Raw genomic sequence first — 23,256 nt, forward strand, 5'->3', positions numbered from 1 at the left:
GCGCTGGACAAGGACATTGTCCTTGGAGAGCGCAATGGATGTTTCTTTATCTGGGTAGCTGCGTGCTTCCTCTTTCTTCAGCTGATAGGGTGTAGGGGAGGCAGTCAGAAGACGAGGCTGGTAAGTAGATAGGGGGGTGGTGACCCCCTGCTGCCGCAGCCATCAGTCTCAAGAAAAGGACCCTGGTACTGACCTCAGCTTCCCAGCCATGACCGGCTTCACGGGAAAGGTCAGCCATGACCGGCTTCATGAGAAAGGTCTGCTCTACCTTTGCAAGCTTTGGAAATCTTGGCCTGGTATGGTTTGGGTTCACTGTGGGTACAGCTCCACAGCCACCTGGATGCCAGGCATCTCCCTCTTTCAAGAAAGTGTTTGCATTCTTTATTTTACCATGGAAGCTTTCTTCCTCCTTGATCCAGCCCAGGCCTGTGAGGAGCTGCAGGGTTTTATTTAATTTTGCTTTATCATAACTATATTAAGGTATAAGCCACATACTGAGCTGACTACCATTCAAAGTGGAAGACATTATTTTGGTGTATTCATGATGTTGTACAACCATCACCTCTCTCAGTTCTCAGACATTTTCTTTCATTACCTCAAGAAAAAAAAAAGCCCTTAATCCTTAGTAGTCATCCTCCTACTCCCTGGTGTCAGCCTCAGGCACACTCTCTTAGTTAGGACTTTATAAATTTGACCCTTCTGGACATTGGCTCACCAATGTGGCCTTTTCTGATTTTCTTGTTCACTTGGTATGTTTTTGTGTGTTTGTCCATGTAGTAGCATGTATCAATAATTCATTTTTTTATTATGACAGTACTAACTTTATGACTAGCACATGTTTTGATTGACACAGGGTGCTTGCCCTTTAAGACTCTTGTGACTAATAGTGCTATGAGCATTCATTTGAAGGTTCCCTGTGAGGCTCTGGGGTTTCCTGCAGTGATAGCAAGGCCCTTGGGAACATTGCATGTAATACTGTAGGAGTTTTGTTTTGTCTTTTTTCTTCCAGTCAGAATTCCTACAAGAATCCAATCTGATCATGGCCAAGCTTAATTATGTGGAAGGAGACTATAAGGAAGCCCTGAACATCTATGCCCGGGTGGGCCTTGATGACTTGCCGCTGACAGCCGTGCCTCCCTACAGGCTGCGGATGATTGCTGAAGCCTATGCTACCAAAGGTGAGGACTCTGCTTTCCCTGCCCCCAGCCCCTTGTTTGTCCCTTGTGCTCCTGGCTGGCGAGTCACGTGTCTCAGCAAGGCCCCCGGGGTCAGTGCTGCTGCACATTCTGGGTAGCATTAAGCCCATAACATCTTGATTTCTTAGGACCTCAGTTCTATAGTTTTCACGTTTTGGTGAAGTTTCTTGATACTATACCATCTATGCAGTGATTTTTTTTGGTAATTAAGTCGTTGCACAGCATATACAGGAATTCACTTCATAAGGTAACCTGGCCACAGGGCCAACCATATTTTTATTTGTTAGTGTTACATTTGTGCTTAAGGCCAACTGATTAATCGATAGTCATCTTTGCATCAGCCCTCTGAAGGGTCTGCATCCAAGGGACGAAGAATGTGTAGCTGCTCTCTCCCGCCGTGAAGCAGCTTGCGGTCTTGTGTGAGTGGATGCAGTCCCGTGAGGAGAAGAAGGATGGAAGGTGGTGGTTCTGCTGTCTGGCTGGTGCTACTGCCAAGCTGCTGAGCCCTCCCTGTCATATCTGTGTCATATGGTTATGAAGCGGAGCCCAAATAATGTACAGAAAGCACTTGCTGTGGCACCTGGGACCTACTCAGTGCTCAATAAATGCTGCTCTAATGCCAGCCCGAGACAAGAAGGCCGAGAAAGTAGCACTTTTTCAGAGGCAGCAGCATGTGCTCTGGGGAGTCAGGTCTAGGAATGCTTCCAGACAGAAGGACACTCAGAAAAGGGCTTCCCAAGCCTATGACATCTGTTATTGGACAGTGTGAAGCCTCACTTCTGCTTCCAACCTCCTGTTGGTGTATCCCAGGTACACCCTGACTGGCTGGCATGGGGGTAGGGGGCAGGCGACCTGCATGCTGCTGAGATGCGGGCTGCAGGTGGTCCAGCCTGTCTGACTCTTCCCTCCTGTACAGCACTGCCTGAGGTTTACTTAGGAGGTTTGGAGCGGGCTTCATGTCCTCACCAGGTCCCTGGCGCCTCTGGGACTGCTGGGCTCATCTGGTTATCTAACCATCCCTGTGTGTTGGAGAAAGATGCCGCTCCTCTTGACGGGGCTGTCTCCTGGGTCTCTAGAACATCTGTCTTTGTTTGCCTATGTCCAATAAGCAGGGGACCTAGGCACTAAGCCATATAGGCACCCTCTTCTCTCTCTGGTGCAGTGCACCCCCTCACGGGTCTTAGGCTGCTAGAGCTTGCTGTGTGTGCACACACGGAGGATGCTCCTCCAGGCCTGGCACAGCTGTTATACTGAGAGCAAATCTTCATTAGGTAATTTCCAGTTAACTGACCAACCTGGGGCCTGGTGGGAGTTGGTTTGTTCATTAGGCCTAATGGGTGACTCTGGGCCTTCTTGGCATCAGAGGTTAGGGTTTTTTTCTCTGTCTTAAGGTGGAAGACAGAAGACTGTCTGTCTGCAGGGCACTGCCAGCTCAGTCTTGTAGTCCCTGAGTAATAATGTGGTTAGCAGTGGGCACTTAGATACAAGACTGGCATTGGCTCTTGAGACCTTGACTACCTAGTAAGACACATGGCTCTGGTTAGTCTCTGACATCTGCAGGCACATGCAGAGTCACACATATATTGGGAGAGTGGACGGTCACTTTGCCTTGAAGAAACGGCAGTAGCCTTGAAGGACCCAGATGTTGAGAACCTGCAGAGATCATGCAGAATGACGGTGTGAGCAGCAGCTCTTACCCACTGCTTGGGCCTGCATAGTCACTGTCACACACTGGCAGTGTTTGTGTGGAAGTTTTACAGCTCTTGTACCTCAGTTTTCCCATTTGTCAAAGTCTCTGTGGGTTATAAGGATTATGTAATCTGTCTGTCTATCCACCCACCCATTCGTCTATCTTTTGTCTGTCTGTCTGTCTGTCTATCTCTCTATCTATTTTAAAATGTTACCTGACATAGTATGACAGAAATGTTAGTGGGGGTTGGAGAGTTAAAAGCACTTGCTGTTTTTTCAGAGGGCCTCGCTTTTAGTCCCAGTACCCACATGGTAGCTTGCACACATCAGTAGGCACATACATGGTGCATATATACATACATACATATATGTAGGCAAAAAATTCATACACATAGAAGAATACAATGAAAAAAATTTAAACATATTAGTGGAGAGCTGGGAGAGGACTGGAGGTGACAATCACAGATGCATTGCCCACTTACCATGGAGATGCCCAAAGACAAGCCAGTTCTCTCGTGGAGCTCCTGAGATTCTTGGTACTGGCTGTGTTTCTTAACCAAGATCCTAGAGATGTTTCGGGGGAAGACTCTGACTATGCCCAAAGTATTATAAATCAGAAGTGTGCTTTGCTGACCAGAAGCCTCCTGTAAGGAGTGTATTTTGTTGGTTTTAGAGTTCATCATTTCTGTCTTAAAATCAAAAGTGCGTGAATCTCCATTTCCCTGTTGTCTATGGAAATGGAGGAAGAACTGTCTGCTCATTGCTGAGGGCAAGACCAGGTTCAGCTAAGTGCAGGGCCCTTGGCTAGGCATGTCTTCAGCCTTTATCCCTCCCTGTGCTACCTGCGCACACTATAGGCAGAAGTATCTGCACACATTTTAGGTGTTCCGTGCTGTCACAGGGGCTTACTTGATCAGGGTTTCCCAGAGATAGCAGATGCCATTGAATGCATGGCTGGAAGCTCCTCTCTGAGCCAGAGAATGCTACTGAGGATCAGAAGCCAGTGTTGTTTCTCAGGAACCCTTGGTGGGCCACAACTCCAAATGAATAGATGAGAGGAGCCTGGGTGAGGGTTATAGGAGTGCTACCCCACGGCCCGCGGGATGCTGGGTGAGGGTTATAGGATATAGGAGTGCTACCCCACGGTCCGCGGGATGCTGGGTGAGGGTTATAGGAGTGCTACCCCACGGCCCGTGGGATGCTGGGTGAGGGTTATAGGATATAGGAGTGCTACCCCACGGTCCGCGGGATGCTGGGTGAGGGTTATAGGAGTGCTACCCCACGGTCCGCGGGATGCTGGGTGAGGGTTATAGGAGTGCTACCCCACGGCCCGTGGGATGCTGGGTGAGGGTTATAGGAGTGCTACCCCACGGCCCGTGGGATGCTGGGTGAGGGTTATAGGAGTGCTACCCCACGGCCCGTGGGATGCTGGGTGAGGGTTATAGGAGTGCTACCCCACGGCCCGTGGGATGCTGGGTGAGGGTTATAGGAGTGCTACCCCACGGTCCGCGGGATGCTGGGTGAGGGTTATAGGAGTGCTACCCCACGGTCTGTGGGATGCTGGGTGAGGGTTATAGGAGTGCTACCCCACGGTCCGCGGGATGCTGGGTGAGGGTTATAGGAGTGCTACCCCACGGTCCGTGGGATGCTGGGTGAGGGTTATAGGAGTGCTACCCCACGGTCCGTGGGATGCTGACTCTTCTTTGTTCTTCATTTGGGCATTTTACTTGGAGTTCATAGTACCCTGTGAGACTGACCATTGCTCTTTCCACTTTACAGAGGAGGGAACCTGCATGTAGGAGGGTAGATAAGTTGTCCAGGGTCCTCGGCTAGGAAGAACTTGAGCCAAGATCTGACCTCAGATGAGTGGAGAGCTGTACCTTCCTTGCATGGTGTGGGGAACTGAAGTTGGTTAGAATTCAACTGAGCCATCTCTTCAGCCCTAGGGGGATTTCCTTTCTTCCTTCCTTCCTTCTTTTCTTCCTTCCTTCCTTTCTTCCTTCCTTCCTTCCTTCCATTTTTTGACATTTTTCTTTTATTTTCAAGATTATAATTCCATCATTTCTCCCTTCTTCCTTCCTCTAAACCCTCTCATTTACCCCTCCTTGCTCTCATTCAAACTCATGGCCTTTTTTTCATTGATTGTTGTTATGTAAAAAAATACACACGCGCACACACACACACACACACACACACACACACACACACACACAGTATTCACTCATAGACAGATAGACAGACAGACAGATTCCTAAATATTCCTAAATATGACCTCTCTCTCTCTCTCTCTCTCTCTCTCTCTCTGTGTGTGTGTGTGTGTGTGTGTGTGTGTGTGTGTGTGTGTGTGTGTATTTCAGAGCTGATCTTTTGGTACTGGATAACCAGTTGACATGCTTTTCCCTCGGGAAGGCGATTTCTTCCACTCTCAGCATTCCTTAGTTATCCGTAGTTCCTGGTGTTGGCTTGAGTCCTTCTTTTTTGCGCATCCACTGTGGCATGTCTCTTGGAGTCATCCTTGTTGAGCTCATGTTCAGGCAGTCATGTTGATGAGACTTTATGGGTGTAGCTTCTGATATCACTAAGAGACAGTCTCACAGCAAACTCCATGATCCTCCAGCTCTTAAGATCGTTCTGCCCCAAGAAGAATCCTTTGATGAGAAGCTTTGCTCCCTCAGTCTGTGGCATGCCCTAGGTAGAGAGAGCATACTGCAGAACCCCTCCCTCCATCAGCTCCTCTCCCTGCTCTGATTCCTAAGGTCTTGAAGGATCTTACTCTGAGATTGTATCTCACCACTCTTGCTTTTCCTACTGTGGAGGATGAGAGCAAAGAGCACTCAGCACAGGGCCTGGCAGAGGAGCCAGTGTTGTTTGTTTGTGTTCCAGGGTGCCCCTTGGGCTTGACCGCAAGTGGACGCACCTCTTCTGGTAACCTAAGGAACATCCAGTTAGGGGCCAGAGAGAGGTGCTGGTTTCTTGCGTGAACACACTGCTGCTCTTGGTCCTACTTCCTGGCTATGTTGGAGGGAAATCTCTAGGGACATTCTTTGATGATGAGGCCTGAAGAGCTGCTTAGGGAAGGGGCGTGCCCAGTGCTCAGGGTTGCCTGCTGGTGGGGCCTGGATGCTTCAATCTCATTAGTCTTGCCCAGGACTGACTTGGAAGAGTCTGCATTAATGATTTCATCACAGAAGGCCTTTCATGGTGGGATCTGCAGTCAGTTCAAGAAATGTTTCTTCAAGAGGCAGATATTCCCACAGCCACACGTAGCTCTTCCTCAGGAGTGGGCTGGGAACTTGCTGCTGAGGAGGTCTCTCAGAGGAGGAGAAATATCCTTAGGCTGGGCTCCTCTGCTCTGACGTCCCCTCCCAACCGGGGTCCTGGGGCCCATCTTGTGGTGCTACCTAGCCTTCTCCACAGACTGCAGATTTCACAGACCTCTCTGCTCCTTGCCAGTGTCTGAAGAGGAATAGAAGTGAGGAGGTGACAGCTAAGTATGAACGTGCTCCCTTTCTCAGAATGTCTCAGGCCTTTTCACCTGCCTCACTGCTGAGAATGATCCCTGCCCTATTCCCTTTCCCTGACTACCCACTGTGTGCATGAGGAACCTGTCTGTGAGGTGGAGAATGAGAGAAGGAACTAGGACATCTTCCTTCCACTATGGGCTGCACAGAGGTCAGGAGAGTTGTAGCCCAGGCTTTTCACAAATCTGCCAGTTTCTCCAAAGCTTGGGAGCCACAGTCTTAAACAGAAGACATGTTCAAAAGGTTTGTGAATTAGCCAGTCTTGACTGGAAAGCACAGTATCTTCACACTTTGACTCAGTGTGATCAGCCTGTAGGCCAGACCCAAATTGTCTATCAACAAAGAGAAGCTCCTGGAATTGCTGTGTTTGAGGAGCCTGCCCCCAGGACAGAGCCAGCCAAGTCAACATCTTGGAGATGATCTACAGATGACTAGTATTCACCCCAGAGATTGTCCACTGATGACAGCATTCACATGGAGATGGTCCACTTATGGCTGCCATTCACCATGGAGATGGTCCACTGATGGCTGGCATTCACTATGGAGATGGTCCACTGATGGCTGGCATTCATTATGGAGATGGCCCACTGATGACTGGCATTTACCATAGCGATGGGCCACTGATGGCTGGCATTCACCATGGAGATGGTCCACTGATGACTGACATTCACCATGAAGATGGTCCACTGATGACTGGCATTCACCATGGAGATGGTCCACTGATGACTGGCATTGACTGTGGAGATGGCCCACTGATGACTGGCATTTACCATAGCGATGGTCAACTGATGGCTGGCATTCACCATGGAGATGGTCCACTGATGACTGACATTCACTATGGAGATGGTCCACTGATGGCTGGCATTCACTATGGAGATGGTCCACTGATGACTGGCATTCACTATGGAGATGGTCCACTGATGACTGACATTCACTATGGAGATGGTCCACTGATGACTGGCATTGACTATGGAGATGGTCCACTGATGACTGGCATTCACTATGGAGATGGTCCACTGATGACTGGCATTGACTATGGAGATGGTCCACTGATGACTGACATTCACTATGGAGATGGTCCACTGATGACTGGCATTGACTATGGAGATGGTCCACTGATGACTGGCATTCACTATGAAGATGGTCCACTGATGACTGACATTCACTATGGAGATGGTCCACTGATGAACGACATTCACCATGGAGATGGTCTACTGATGACTGGCATTCACTATGGAGATGGTCCACTGATGGCTGGCATTCACCATGGAGATGGTCTACTGATGACTGGCATTCACTATGGAGATGGTCCACTGATGGCTGGCATTCACCATGGAGATGGTCCACTGATGGCTGGCATTCACCATGGAGATGGTCCACTGATGGCTGGCATTCACCATGGAGATGGTCCACTGATGGCTGGCATTCACTATGGAGATGGTCCACTGATGGCTGGCATTCACCATGGAGATGGTCCACTGATGGCTGGCATTCACCATGGAGATGGTCCACTGATGGCTGGCATTCACTATGGAGATGGTCCACTGATGGCTGGCATTGACTATGGAGATGGTCCACTGATGGCTGGTATTCACCACAGAGATGGTCCACCGATGACAGCATTCACCATGGAGATGGTCCACTGATGGCTGGCATTCACCATGGAGATAGTCCACTGATGGCTGGCATTCACCCATCAGGCATTGTTCATTTCTCACCACAGTTTCCTTAGTTGTGGGCACATGGGTGCTTTCAAAAAATGCTCAAGACAAATTGAATTGGGAATTCATGTAAGAGCAGCTGTGACTTGAACATTGCCATGCTCTAAAGACGACACATTGAGATCACCAAGGAAGCATGTATCTGTGATTAGGATTTTTTCTCTCTCAATTCAAAACAAAATGAAACAGTCAAAGTGTATTTGCTGTTTTGCCTTCTAGCATATTCTAATTCTATATGTCAGGAAGAGATGAGACACCAACAGTGGGCTTAGGCAAAGAATTTCCTTGCAAAGCTTATTTTTCCCTCCCGGAATAGTGTTGCCAGGCAATTGTCCTGATTTTCCTAGGAATGGAGACAGGCTTCTTGATGCTCCTAGGTCACGGTTGAAGCTCTCTTCTTGGCTGCTGAAAGGATTTAGGTGTGGTGGGATTTGGGTCCAGGCTGCCAAGTCTGTGCTTGAAGCATCCAGGTAGCTGGTGTAGTCAGTGTTCTCTCTGGGCTGTAGGCTGGGCTAATGGGCCAGCTGGCTGCGTGCTTAGCTTGCAGCTTCAGTCCCAGGAAAGACTATCAAAGCTCACCTTTTCAGCCTGCCCCTGTTTGCAAGTAGAGGTTCCACAGGGGTGGCAGGGACAGTAGAGAATCTGAGGACAGTCTTGGATTTGGTTAGAACAGTGCAGTGGCTGCTTGCTGTGCAGGTGAAATGCACAGGTGTGCTCCATGCACAAAGGAGGTGAAAGAGTTGGTGCAATCTAAAGCCAGCAGCTAATGCTGCATTGTGCAGGACTCTGTGGACAGTGTACCATAGCTTCTGCCTTGGGCATACACAAGGGGGCAGTGTACAGCAGGGGACCTCAGGTCAGGCTGAGACACCTTTGAAGTTCTACCAAGACTTCTTTAGATGAAGAAAACCTGACCCCACTAGACCTCAGTGGCATCTGGATTCAGAACTCAAGGACTTGGATCCTTTTTCTCTCTGACTCTGGTCGTCTGCCCTCCTGGCAGTTCCCAGTTAAGTTGGAGGTGAGTGGAGCAGCTCTAGGCCCCATTTCTCAGGACTCAGCCAGGTTCTCAGTGAGTCTTGCTGGGCCTGGCAAGATTGCACTCCCATCCTTATGGAGTTATTGCATCCTCTGATGTATGTATTGCAACCAGAATGAGCCAGCGTGGAGCCTGTGAAGATGAGGGTAGTCCGCTTTCAGGGGGAGAGGGCAAATGCCCTTGATGGATGTCCACAGTAGTGACTCTTCTGAGTAAGAGTCCTCATAGGCCCTGAGCCTTCTAATTCCTTTCTCCACTGAGGCAGCCATGACAGGCAAAACAGGGAGGGCCTTGCAACAGGGTCGCTGTGGCCCAGGGAGCAGACCTACCCAGTAGAAATGGAGGTCCTGGGGAACAGCAGTGTGGAGGATTGAAGGACGTGCCACATCTGCCTGGCCTCAGGGTTTGGGCAGTTAGGTGGAAAATGATGAGCACTCAGTGTCAATATGTTTACAGAAACTTGTGCAACAATCACAGCTCCCGTGGACTCGCCTTTATCAAGAGCTCTAGAGCAGGTGTGGGGAGCATCAGACCTGTAGGAGTGCACTTGTCCTAGGAACTCTCAGTCCCTGCAAGGAAGCTGAGAGATCTGGTCAGTGCAGAGCTGGGATTCTAGACAAGGCTCGTGGACTCCAGAGTCTGTGGGTTTGTCCTGTGCACGAGATCCTGGTGTCAGGCCCTGAGCGTTGTTCCCTTCTGATTCTATTCTGTGACTTGTAAGAAGTTTAATCTAACTCTCATTTTTTCCCCTACAAAATGGGCCTAACAATACTATAACAAGAGTCAGAGACCACCAAAGGAGACGAGCGGGAAGATGCTTTGAAACATACAAATGCAGGTCAAGCGAAGGGCTTTTTTTGAGTGTCACCTCAGTTCACCAGGGGTTGGGAGTAGCAGGTGACTTCGATAGCTGCCTCATCACTCCCACACCTCACATCTGCACATCAGTGAAGGCTTTGCCCTCTTACACACTTCTCTGCTTGGGTCAAAGGTCTAACTAGGAGCAGGATGGTGCTTCCCCTGCCCCTGGGGTTGATTTCTTGACCCTTCCCCCAATGTACACAAGATGTATATGTATTATATTTCCAGCTTGTAGACATATCAAAAGGACATGGACACACCGTCTCCCCAGAGACAAAGCTATTGGCAATCTACTGTGTCCCCCAGAACCTCTCCATACTTGTCCAATACTTGGGTTTTTCTACTTTGCTCCATGACCTGTATATTTCTGCCTTGCTAGAGTTCTAGAACACCTTTCCCAACAACAGATAATTTCTGTAGTTGTTAGGAGCTCCTCGGGTTTTCTTTTATTGTGTGAGAAAGGTGTCACTTAGGCCTCTACTTTGCATGTGACTCTTGCTTTTAGGGTTTCACCAATCCCCAAGACAGCCAGGTGCACCCTTCTATCCTGGTCTTTGTATTTGTTCCGCGTGGCCTCCATTCAAAAGTTCCCATAAATATAGATTCTGTGTCACAAGAAAGTTTCTAGATTGCTCTGTAGAATGACAGATCTGTGTTCAGATTTCAATATGGTATATCCTTCCTGGTCGTGTGTGGAAGTCTTGGGCCCCAGCAGGTGGAGCTATGTTGGGAGATAATGCAAAATAGGAAATGGGGCCTAGATAGAAAAGGGAGGTGGCTAGGGGAGTGCTCTGCCTGATACACCTTGTCCCTGCTCCTTGCATCATGCAGTAAGCAGCTTAGCCCGCTGTACCCTTTCCACCAAGATGTCACCGCTCATCACAGGCCACATGATGGGACCAGGTGAGCCTGAGCTGAAACCTCTGTCTGTAGCTACAAGAAAACATCTCTCCTTTAAGTTGGTTTCCTCAGGTGTTTATCACATTAATGGAAAGCTGACTAGCACAACCTGTGTGCCTGTGAGGGGCAGCCTCCTCAGTGTTGCCAGCACTGTGTCACATGCCTGTGCCACCTTGCCTACGCTGGAAGACATCTTTTCAGATACTCTCTGTGTAGCTTTAAAACTATTTTGTGAGTGTGTTTATGTGTGCGCATGTGCAGATTGGAGGACAACTCAGGAGTTGATCCTCTCCTGACATCCTATGGGATCTGGGGTTGAATTCAGGTTGTCAGGACTGTGTGTAAGCACCTTCACTCACCAGGACATCTTGTTGGCCCTAGGATTTTTGTCTTTTGTTTGTTTGTAACAGATTTATTGATATGTAATTCACATATTTTGCCATAAAATTCAACCTTTAAAGTATATAATGCAGCAGTTTTTAGTATATTTGGAGTTGTGTAACGATTACCAACTGATTTGAGAAAAATTTATCACCTCTCAGAAGAAACTTATACTCATTAGATAGCAATTACCTTTCAGTGCCCAGCCCATTCAACATCCTTAGTTTAACCTCCATGCACTCAGCCTCTATAAATTTACGTAATCCAGACATTTCATATAACATAAATTTATAACAAGATTTTTTTTGTGTCTGACTTCTTTCATTTAGCATGCTTTCAAGGTTCTTGTATATCATTCTTTTTTATGGCTTATAATGTTCTATAGTGAGACTGTAGAATATCACAAAAAATCACATATTTTTCTTAGTCTCTTTAGTTGGTGAGCACTGGGTTTCTGGCTATGAAAAATAATACTATTGGGCCTGCAAGATGGCTGAGCAGGTAAGGGCACTTGCCACTACACCCGACAACCTGAGTTCAATCCCCAGAACCCATGTGGTAAGTGCACTGACTTCTGCATATGTCCTCAACTCTACATGTGTGCTGTGGTATGCGTGTGCATACACACAAATAAATACATAAATGTCGTAACAAATCTTTAAAAAGAATGATGCTGCTGTAAGTAGCTGTGTATAGATTTGGGGTGAGCATGTTTTTTCATTTGCCTAGAAGTATATGCTATAGCATGGGGCAACTCTTAAGTTTACTCTTCTGAGGAACTGAAAACCATTTCCCAGAGGAGCTTCACCTCTGCGAAGGTTGTTTTCTCCATATCCTCATCAACATTTATTAATGTCTGTCATATAAAAAATTATTTAGATTTTAAATTATGAGTATATGTATGTGCCTGAGTGTGAGTTTGTACATGTGAGTGAGTACAGTACCCATAGAAGCCAGAAGAGGGCACTAGTTCTTCTGGAATGGAGTTATATGAGGTTGTGAGCCTGATGGGGGTGCTAGGAATCAAACTTTAGTCCCTGAAAGGGCACCAGATGCTCCTAACCACTGAGCCATCTCTCTAATCCTTGTGTCTGACCTTTTGATGTGACCTTTATGTGAGACTTATCTCACTGAGATTTTTGCTTGTGTCTCACAGTGACTGATGACACTGAGCATTGCCACACTTTTTGTCATTTATTTGTGTCTTTTTGAAGAGTGATCTACTCAGATGATTTCCTTTTCCTCTTTTTTTAAAAATTGAGCTTCAGTAGTTTTTGTTTACATTTTAGCTTTAGATCATTTTGCTGAGGAACAGTATGTAAAAATTTCATCTCAATCTGTGTTGTCTTTAACTTTCTTCTTTTCCTTTTAAAAATATTACATATTTTGATTATATTCGTTCACCTCTCCCAACTTTTCTCAGATCTTTACCCTGCCCACACAACTTTATGTTCTTCTCAAACAGACAAAAAACCAAACAAACCATGGAGTCCGTTTTGTGCTGGCATGAGGCCTGCCCCTGAGTCTGGTTGATGTGTGCCCCCCCCACCCCACCCCCCCAGTTCGCTGATTTTCCCTTACCCAGCAGCTATCAGTTGCAAACAGCCTCTGTGTTAGGACAGATTTTGTGTTCTCTTTCCTCCAAGGTGCGGTTTTGTCTGGTTTGAACTTGTGCAGGTCTTTGTGCTGTCACTCTCTGTGAATTCCTATGGCTCAGACCTGCTGTGTTTGGAAGACACTGCCCTTAGAGTCATCTGTCATCTCCTGGCTCTTAGAACCTTTCCATCCCCTTGAGCCTTGAGGGCAGGGATGTGGTAAAGCCTTCCCCTGTAGGGCTGAGTGCTCCAAAGTCTCTCACTCTGCACATTGCCCTATTGGGTCTCATGCTCACTACCCCATGTTACAAGAAGCTTCTCTAATGAGGGTTGAGTGATTCTCTGGTCTATGGGTATAGCAGCGTGTTATTAAGAGTAATTTTGTTACTGTGCACCTATGTCAAAGTAATAGTAGAGGTTTTTTCCCAGCAGTGTCCTTTGAAATACAAAAGCTGGGTTTTTGTTAAGTACAGTGTTTTTATGCTTTTGGTCTCTAATCTGGAAACCATAGCCTAATCAAGGTAGTGAAGATTTATTCCTTTATTTTATTTTATTTTTCTTTTGTAGTGTTAACTAATAAGCTTAGGTCTCATAACTCCATTGTAAGTTAATTTTTATTTATTTTTATGAGGGTAGGGTCCAAATTCATTCTTTTGTGCATGGAATTCTTGTTGTTCTAGAACCATTTGCTAATAAGACTGTTCCTTTTGCACTGAATTGTCTCACCATCCTTACTGCTGAACACAAATGTGATTGCTCATCTCTGGACTCCATTGGCCACTGTGTCTATCCTTTCTAGTGCGTGGTCATTATCCCTGTGGCCTTGTAAGCTTTGAACTTGTGAAGTCTTCTGATCTATTTTTCCTTCTCAAGATTGTTTAAACTCTTTTAATTCCTTGTCCATGTAAATTTTAGGACAGATTGTAGATTAGGGCAGGAAACTTTTGATTGGGGCTCTGTTGAGTCTGTAAGTAAATTTGAACGGTATTGTGATCCTCAAATCCATGAACATGGAACGCCTTCTTCCATTTAAAACACTTTGTCCAGGGTTTTGGGGTATGCATGTCTTATATTCCTTTCAACATTTTATTGTAAATGTTTTATGTTTCTATAAGTAGGATTGCTTCCCTGATTTCATTATGAGATTGCTCAGTGTCACTGAAATTTCACAGCTGGTTTTCTTGTGCTTATTTCATATTTCATAACCCTGCTGAACTCTATTAGCTCTAATAGTTTTAAAAGGATTTTTTAGTGTTTATATATAACATTATGACATCTGAAAATACAGCTTTATTTCTTCCTTTTTTTATTTTTTGTTGCACAGTTGCATCAGTTAGTACTTCCAGTACCTTCTCATTAATGGTGTGAAATGGAAGTGACCAGAACAGATATCCTTGTGGTAGAGAGAAGCCTTCAGTCTCTTGTGATTAAGTTTAGGCTGCCTATTGAGTTTTCATTTATGACCTTTATCAAATCCAAGAAGCTCTCTTTTATTTTTAGTTTTCTGGACTTTTAAATATCACTTATGTGGCCTGGAGAGATGGCTCAGAGGTTAAGAACATTCTTCCAAAAGTCTTGAGTTCAATTTCCAACAACTACATGGTGGCTCATAACCATCTATAATGAGATCTGGTGCCCTCTTCTGGTATGCAGGCATTCATGCAGGCGGAACATTGTATAAGTAAAAAATAAATTAATTAATAGATAAAAATTACCTGTGTGTGCTAGAGAATCCCCCGCTTCCCCCCTCCCCCACATTATGAAGGTCATGTAATTTGTGTACTTCATCCTTTTAGTATGGTGATTTCCATATGTTAGATCAGTCTTGTATTTCTGGCATCTGTCCGATTTGGTTGTGCAGCTGGGTTTGGTGTGTTAATCTTGTTGAGGATTTCTACATCTGCATTCATACAGGACACCCGTGGTCCCTATGGTGGGGGCTTCAGTTATGAAGAGGCTGATGTCAGAAGGTGGATTTGTGAACCATTCTTTCCACTTTGGCTTCTTGGGGATACTTTTCTTAGACATGCAAATGCACCTGGGGTTTCTTTGTAGAAGGTTTTTGCTTGCTAATTCAATTTCTAGTTGCTCTATTGTCTTAGACTTTAATAGCCCTTACCAACTCTCCACATTGTTCTATATATGGCATTTATTGGCATTGGGGTTTGTGATGGTGGGTTTGGTTTGTTTTGACTTTATTTTGGAGACAGTTTCTCTCTGTTGCCCAAGCTTGCCTGAGCTTTCAGTCTTCCTGCCTCAGTTGCCTGAGTATGTGGAATTAAAGCTACGCACCACCCAGCTAAATGGCACCATGTAGCTAGCTTTATAGCATCTTCTCAGTGGAGCTCTGAGCCACTCAATAATGGCAAATAACCGTGCTTGTTTCTAGTGACTACTCTGCATTTCATCCTTCAGTGATAATTTGATAGTAGCTTGCCCATGTTATAAAGCAGACTCAGTATACGTCATAGTCAAAGCAGACAGTGTTTTCTGTACATGCAGTTGATTGACAGCATCAGTCTAATGAAAAAATTCTGTTGCTTCTCTTGCCAGGAAGCTGCCAACTATTGGCAAGTTTTAAGCCAGGAGGAATGCCTTGATTGAATGTATAAGAATGGCCTTTCTGCACAGGGCAGAGAACAGATAGGAAGGACTCGAAGACTGTAGGGGAGGGAGGGAGGCGTGTGGGGCCTGGTCTGTCCTCTGGGTTGTGTGTTTCAGAAGCTCTTGCTTCTGCTGGCTGTTTCCCAGGCCAGCAGTTATTTGTGCCTGGCTCTGTCCGCCAGGAGGCATTGCTGGAAGGCATGGGGTAGGGCGAGAGAAAAGTCACAGTATGTCCAGCTCCTGACAAATGAAATGTCCCTCTCTGTTTAGCTCCCACACAATGTCCCCAGCTTCTGAGCTCTTTCAACTCCACCTCCTTCCTCTGGCCTTTTCAGCTTTTGTGATGGCAGCAGCTTCCTGCTGATGCTGGATTCTGGGCTGGGTGGGTAGCCATGTTGCCTTTTCTCCTTCATCTTTTTTTATCACTCATACAGACACTTCCAAACATTAAATTCCCTTCATTTCAAAGAGTGACATGCTTCCTCTGCCCTTATCGGTCCTAGCAGATACAGCCATACACACGGCCAAAGCCTAGACTCCAAGTACAGCACCTGCACTAAGGCCAGGTCGGATGTGTCAGAACTGGAGGTATTTGAAAGAGAGGTGGCAGGTGCTGGGGACAAGTGTAAGTGTGTGGAAGGGCTAGTGAGGCAAGCGAGTGTGCGCAGAAGAATGAGGGTGGCTCCTCAGCCCGCTGGACGGGGGTCAACTGAAGCAGTTACCGCACAGGAGGGCTGTCTACCTATCCACAAGAAAGTTGCAGGCCTAGAGTGGAGATGATGAATTCTGATCACCTGGGAGTGCTGTCCTGGGAACCTGTTCAGCCTAAAAGGGTTTCTAGGCTGCTAGTTTATTGATGAGGATCAAAGGATTCTCTGCATTTAAGGTGGGGTGGCAGACAGTCATGCAGAGGATCATGGGGAAGAGGAGAACAAGGCTCTTGGTGCTCCCCGCTGGGAGCAGCGCCCTCTGTGGGTAAAGTGCTCGCTAGGGCTCTGGTCTAGGGAAAGAGGTGTCTGAGTGTTAGGGAACTTTCCCTCTGTGTAGTTCCTGTTGTGGCAGGTGGTGTCCACATACGATGAAGGCAGCAGATAGGCAGTGACCCGAGTGTCAGGACAAGTCAAGCTGAAATCTAAATTGGACCATGGAAAAGTCAACAGTAAAGTAAGAGTTTCCCTATGTTCAAAGCTTAGGTTTTCAGTGAGTTTTCTGCTAAATGTAGGCACACAGTTTTCTGTTTTTCCAGATTTGTGGCCAGTAGCTCCCAGATGGCCAGGCTGGCCACATATCCTACTGTGTCTCACCCACCCTCCTCTCCAGGCTGCCTGCCCGCCCACTCACCTGCCCTTACCTCTTCCCGGCCCACTCCCTAACTGGGTCTGTCTTCTTCCAGCTTGGCTTTATTCTCCTTTCCCTGAGCTGGGTCCACCCTCAGTGACACTGCGGCTGCCTGCAGACCCCACCTCTATTTATAATTAGTACAATCTAGTTTGGCTTTTGTTTAATTATTTCACCTCTGCCACTTGCCTCTCTCCAACTAGAGTGAATAATTAATTAATTCATGCAATCAGCAAATATGTGGTCTCGTGCTCTAGGCTGGGCATTGAAGCTGCACCATGTCTGAGCTGCTTGCCCTATGTCCATGCACTGGCACCAGGGATCGAGCTGCCTCACAGGCTGCTTGCATGAGACTGTTAAAGCTTTGCCCTGGCGTGCAGGCCTACACAGCTGGTGATGAACACTAGTTGTTAAATCAGAAGTAAGGGGTTCTCAGTGTGCTTGGACTTCTGTCTATTTCAGATGAGCACAGATGTGGTCTTGGCCATGCTTTGAGACATATAATCTGGTTTGTAGCTCCTCTCCTGCCGACTCTCACCGTTAGGGTTTATGGACTGCCTTTCACCCTGTTTGCCTCAAGGGCCTCTGTAATGGAGTTGGCTCCTGCACTGTGTGCTAGTCACTTATGTCCTTGTTCTAGGATTCTTAGGGGCCAGACTTGCACAAAGCTGGCCTGACGTGGGCTGCCACCTGGCCTGTCTCTTGTGTTTTGACTGATTGGATCCCTAGTGCAGGCCTTGCTTGGTCACAACCCCTTCTAGTCGCTTGCGGCTGCCAAACCATGTTTAGTGCTCATTTTCTTCCCCCAGATATTCCTGATGCTGTGGAAATGAGGAAGAAGAAAATACACACACCCCCATATTTGGAAAGCTCTGAGCTCTCTTGGGGGCGGGAGCAGAGCACAGATTGTTCTGTGGAAAATGAGGGTGTTGCAGTGTGGCATAGAGTGTAGCTGTCCATAGTGAGCTGGGGAGGGTGCAGAGCAGGAAGCTGAATCCCACTTCGGCTGGCTGTCCCTGCCCAGTGACCTGCAGAGGTGGCAACTTCTGTGCAGAGCATACTGCAACCTCCTAAGACCTCGGGTTATGGAGGGACTACTGGATACCAGGTTCTGGAATGTAGTACTGAGTTATTGGTGGTGATTACAATATATAAGGCTCCTTCTAAACACAGCCTAAGCACTTGCCCTTTATTCCCCTGATCCTTGGTACCCTAGAGACTGGCATAGGTAGGGTTTCCATTTAAGAAGGCTGGTGGGGGAAGATCCATCACTCTACCTCCTCACTGTTGTGTCACCTTGAGATTGGAGACCCTTAGAGACAGAGGCTGGTCCTGCCTGGTTGCGTCAAAGTGTTGAGCAGTGGCTCTTAGAACCAGTGTAGATCCTGCAGGAGGTTATGGAAAGACAGACTTTCCTAAACAGTGCAGACAGCCCTCAGACTTTTAATTTAAGGATATCTGGGTACTTTGGAGCTCTGGACACGTTCAATACCTAGAACCGAGAATCCTATAGTAAGATGATGGGGCCACATCTGTTAGGATCAATGGTTTTTTTTGTGACGTCAGAGGTCGTTCTGTAGCTGTGTAGGCAGCTGCCACCAGGGGTCGCAGGAGCCCCGTCAAGACCCAGACAGAAACCACTGTTGCTCTTGCGCAGTCGCTCCCTTCCAGGTGCATCCCACACCCTACTCCAATTATCTGCCTGTTAGCTGTGTCTTAGCACCTCTTGGTCCCTGCCCCGCCACAAGGCAGGTTGGTGTACTGTCCTACAGGCGAGTTAGCACTTGTAGTCTTGGAGATCCGGATCACTATGCTATTAAACAGGGGTTCAGAGATGCAAGGAGAAAGCTCAGCTTGCCTGGCTTCTCTGTTAACCTGAGGGTCCAGGGACACATGACTCTCTAGGAGGAAGCTGCACACACAGCCTGGGTAAAATGCAACCAGGTTGCACCCAGGTTTACCTACCCGTCTCAGGTGAGGACCAGTCTGCCAAGAGTGCCTGGGACAGCTTCAGCAGAGTCTGGGTTTATACGGGGACCTCTGAAAAGGGAAAGGAAGCCTGTGCCTGGGTAGTGGAGCGCTGGTGGGAGGGAGCTGTGCCCTGTGTCTTCCCTGGTGAAAAGTTCATGGCCCTAAGGACGCCCAAGTGGAAGCTCAAGCGTTTCTTGACAGGTTCTTTGAAGTGACGGAATCATGTCTTAAGCTTTAGGAATTGCACATTGACAAATGACCATGACCTTCTAGGTAAGGCCCTGGGGCTGCAGAACAGACAGTTCTTTGGTCTTTTTGGCCTGTGTCCCAAGCAGCTACTGAAGTAGGAAGCTCTTTGAGTCAGCAATCAGGGTGGGCCCTGCTAATACACTATGAGAGCCAGCACAGCCTAAACCACCTAAGCTTATGTTTCCCTGTTTCCAGAGAGAGGACAGACAGGGAGAGCATAGAAACGCCACTGTTTTTCATTGAGAAGCTGTTCTTCTGTATCTGAAGCTTTGAGAACGCTTTAGGTGGTGGTGGGGGAAGTAATTTTATAGAAAAGTTTGTGCGGTGACTGTGGATGGCAGAAGTGGGTCACTGCGGAGCTCCTGTGTGCTGATTTTCTGTAGTGGAAAGCCCAGGCTGTAGGGAATAGTGCTTGTGGGGAGTGAGGGGGCTGTGATGTCTGGCCTTGATGGCAGGAGAGCTGCTAGCAAGCTGTGCATCCCCTGTGACACCCACCCCCCTTCCCTGCTCTAGAGGTCATGGTTCCACTGTGCTGGGGCGTTGTGGGCTGTATGGAATGGCCACACATCTCAGATTGCTGGTCAGAGCTCCCTGTTTATATTTAGATGCTGTAAGAAGAGCACAAGCCCTTTTACGGCCACTGACCTACATTCATATTTAATGTTGCTTGTGTTGGTCGACTTCTCACTGGTTTTCCTTTTGGAGGCAACAGGACTTCAGGGGGTCCACAGAAAGGTGGAGGACAGAGCTTTAAGTGGAGGTCTGCTGAGGTGTCAGTTCTGAATTGTATTTAAAACTTTAAAATATATATGTTTGCTTATTTATTTATTTAGTGTCTTTGTGTGTAGGGGTCAGAGGGGAACTGGCAGGAGTCAGCTCTCTTCTTCCACCAGGTGCCTTCAGTGCTTGGCCATCTTACCTACCCTGTTCTGAGCTCTTCAGGGATACTGTCAGTCACATCTGCTGCCGCCATTTATTTACTTATTTATTTTTACATTGTTCGAAGAATAGCTTCTGAGAAGTCCATCCCAGCTAGGGCATCTCATCTAGTTGCGGCTCACTGAGGTTTCGTGCAGTGAGGCAAGGACTGCTTGTGTCCTCTAGTCACTGTCACCCTTGCTGTAGTTGGATGGACGGCATGGGTTCCATTTTGTAGCGTGATGCATCTTCTCTTCTCTGGGAGCAAATGAGCCAAGACCAGAGTGACAAGGCATCACACGTGGGCTCAGGGTCTGTGGCAGTTGTGCTAATTGGGATTAACTCTGAGGGGCTGAAATGTGGGCGATGGTTGTTTTCTGCTTGAGGCTTTCCTGTATTTTTAGATACCCCATTTAAAAAAAAAGAAGAAGAAGAAGAGAATTGTCACTGGCACCAGGAAGATGCCTGCTAATGAAGGTGGTGACTATTTGCTCAGTGTTTTCTGAATGCCAGGCACTGGCATTGTCGCTGGCACATGTGTCATTCTGTACTCATGACAAGGAGAAAGAGACTCCAAGATGTTAGTCAGCATGCCCCTGACTCACAGGACAATCGAACTGAGAAGGAAGGGTTCAAAGCCAGCTGTCTGCTCACAGCCCCCACCCCCACCTTTTTTTTTTTAACTTCAGTATTTCTCCCAGAAAATATATAGTTCTGTAGATGTGTTTTGTTTCTTGTTTGTTTGTTTTTTTTCAAACAAAGCTTTAAAATAGCACAACAGAAAAGAGTTGCCCAACGTGATCCGCTGGTTCCAAACCTTGCTAGATAGCCCAGAAACCTCAAGCATAGGCTCTCCTGAGAACCAGTGCGTGAAGACTGTGACAGCACTCTCCAATACAAGAGGTGGAAACAATCCAGAATTTAGCAGTCTATGAATGGATAAAGAAAGTGAACCATTTCTACACTGTGGGATATTATTTGGGAATCAAAATGAGGTTTTGGAAATTAATAATAGTAGTCAAACAGTATCATACCAAATGCAGCTTATCAATGGTTAATCTTATGTTTGTGTACTTTAAGTCCATTTAAAAAGTAATGCAGCTCTAATAATTGCTAAATAACTGTGAACCTTGAAAACATCTTCCTAAGTCTAGCCAGGCATAAAAGATCACATCCTATATGATTACATTTTGTGAGCTGCCTAGAAAAGGCAAATCCATAGAGGCAGAAAGTGGCCTCCAGGGTCTGAGAGAAGGAGATGGCACCGAACTGCTGATGGGGACTTCTTTTTGGAGTGAGGACAATGTTCTGGGATTAGCAGGTCATGTTCCACTGAATTATATACTGTAATACATTTTATAGTATTTGGACAGTATTTCAGTAAAGCTGTTGTTTACAAATTGATAAACAGAGACGTGGATCTAATTCTCCATTGGAGTGTCTCCAGCACTGTTACCTAAAGGCAGTAGTGATACAGGTGATAAGCATCACAGTTGTTCATTTACTTTTGAGGACTTACCATGTGCCAGGCACTGTTGTCTTCATGTAGATTTTTTTGGTTTTTGGTGTTTTGTTTTGTTTTCCAAGTCAGGATTTCTCTGTTTAGCCCTGGCTGTCCTGGAACTTGCTCTGTAAACCAGGCTAGCCTTGAACTCACAGAGATCTGCCTGCCTCTTATTTAACATTCATACACACACACACACACACACACACACACACACACACACACACACACAGAGGAGCCTGGCTTCACAGCCCACATTCTTGGCCATTATAGCTGTAGGCTAATGCATAGAGACTCATGCGTTAGAGCCATGACAGTGTGTAATGTAGGGCCAGGATGCTACAGCTGCAGAATCGGACCGGCTGGCTCCCAGCTCTGCCCGTTTGTATCGTCTTAGCTGAGTTACTTCACAGCCCAGTCCCAGTCATGGAGCTCTTAGATAACGGGTGAGTAGCACTCAGCACCTGCTGTTACTGCTGTATGTTAAGTACATGTTTTTACGGTTCTGTGGCTATTAAATGGTGACAAACCACAGGGTCTCATTTCATGAGTATTTCAGGTTGAGTGAGAATCTCATTTACTTGCAGAATTTCAGAGTGAGAAAGAGACATTCACTGAAGGAGTGTTTACTCTAGCAGGTAAATGTAAATTCAGGATTGCCTTCACTTCTGAGTGTGTTTGTCTGTGTCTCTGTGTGTGTACACATACACACATATATTTAACTCCTAAGAGAGATGGCTCAGAGGTTAAGAGCACTGGCTGTTTTTCCAAAGGTCCTGAGTTTAATTTCAGCAACCATGTGGTGGCTCACAACCATCTACAATGAGATCTGGTGCCCTCTTCTGGCGTGTAGGCACACATGCAAGCAGAATACTGTATAAATAATAAATAAATAAATCTTAAAAATAAAAGCATGTATTTTTTTAAGGATATGCTGAGCTTAGAAGGAAAAGAATTCATGGTGGTCCCCAAAAGGGGCCAGCCATGACTTTCTTTTTTTTTTCCTCTTTTTTTTCCTTTTTTTAAAATTAATTTATTCTTGTTACATCTCAATGGTTATCCCATCCCTTGTATCCTCCCATTCTTCCCTCCCTCCCATTTTCCCCTTACTCCCCTCCCCTATGACTGTGCCTGAGGGGGGGACTTCCTCCCCCTGTATATGCTCATAGGGTATCAAGTCTCTTCTTGGTAACCTGCTGTCCTTCCTCTGAGTGCCACCAGGTCTCCCCCTCCAGGGGACGTGGTCAAATATGAGGCACCAGAGTTTGTGTGAAAGTCATATCCCACTCTCCACCCAGAAGCCACAGAAGTTGTGGCTTGACAGAGACCTCACAGGAGACCCGGACAGCTTCCCCTCCTTCATCCCCAGCGCTTTGTGTCTCCTCTCTCCAAGCCCTGCACACCTCCCCTCCACTAGATCATAGCACACCTGATATCTGTGGGAGCTCTGACACTCTAGAGATGGAGCACAGTTTCAGCCATCCCAGGCTGCCTGCACTATCGCTTTGCGTTGTGAGTCCTGGGCTCTTCCTGAGTTCCCTTTTAGCTTTGGAACTTGAGAGCCTCAACCACAGTCTGACGGCCTTTGAAGCCTACACCATGGTGCTGGGTTATCAGAGATGTGAAATTTTACTGAAGTTTGGTACGTCCATTACAAAGTCCAGTTGCAGACTCCCCTGGAGCCCATTACAGCAAGGCCTCGGGAGGCGCTTTTCCTGTGTGTGGCTTCCGGAGCTGTGGTTGAGGTGAGAGAGAGAACACTGGCAGGT

General features: G+C 46.9%; 1 protein-coding gene across 4 annotated transcripts in view; it reads left to right on the top strand.

Annotated features, from left to right (window-relative positions):
• TTC7B (tetratricopeptide repeat domain 7B) overlaps nucleotides 1–23,256 on the top strand; it is a 204,657-nt gene that overhangs the window by 24,858 nt on the left and 156,543 nt on the right. For 3 of the 4 annotated variants that reach the window (XM_084792571.1, XM_084792568.1, XM_084792569.1), the window contains exon 3: nucleotides 1,010–1,178. In XM_084792571.1, the coding sequence (XP_084648697.1) occupies nucleotides 1,010–1,178 (169 nt within the window). The remainder of the gene's footprint in view (nucleotides 1–1,009; nucleotides 1,179–23,256) is intronic. The other variant, XM_084792570.1, reaches the window with a different exon arrangement.

This window comes from Acomys minous (genome assembly GCF_964271855.1).
Source record: "Acomys minous genome assembly, chromosome: 8".
In the NCBI taxonomy this organism is placed as follows: domain Eukaryota; kingdom Metazoa; phylum Chordata; class Mammalia; order Rodentia; family Muridae; genus Acomys; species Acomys minous.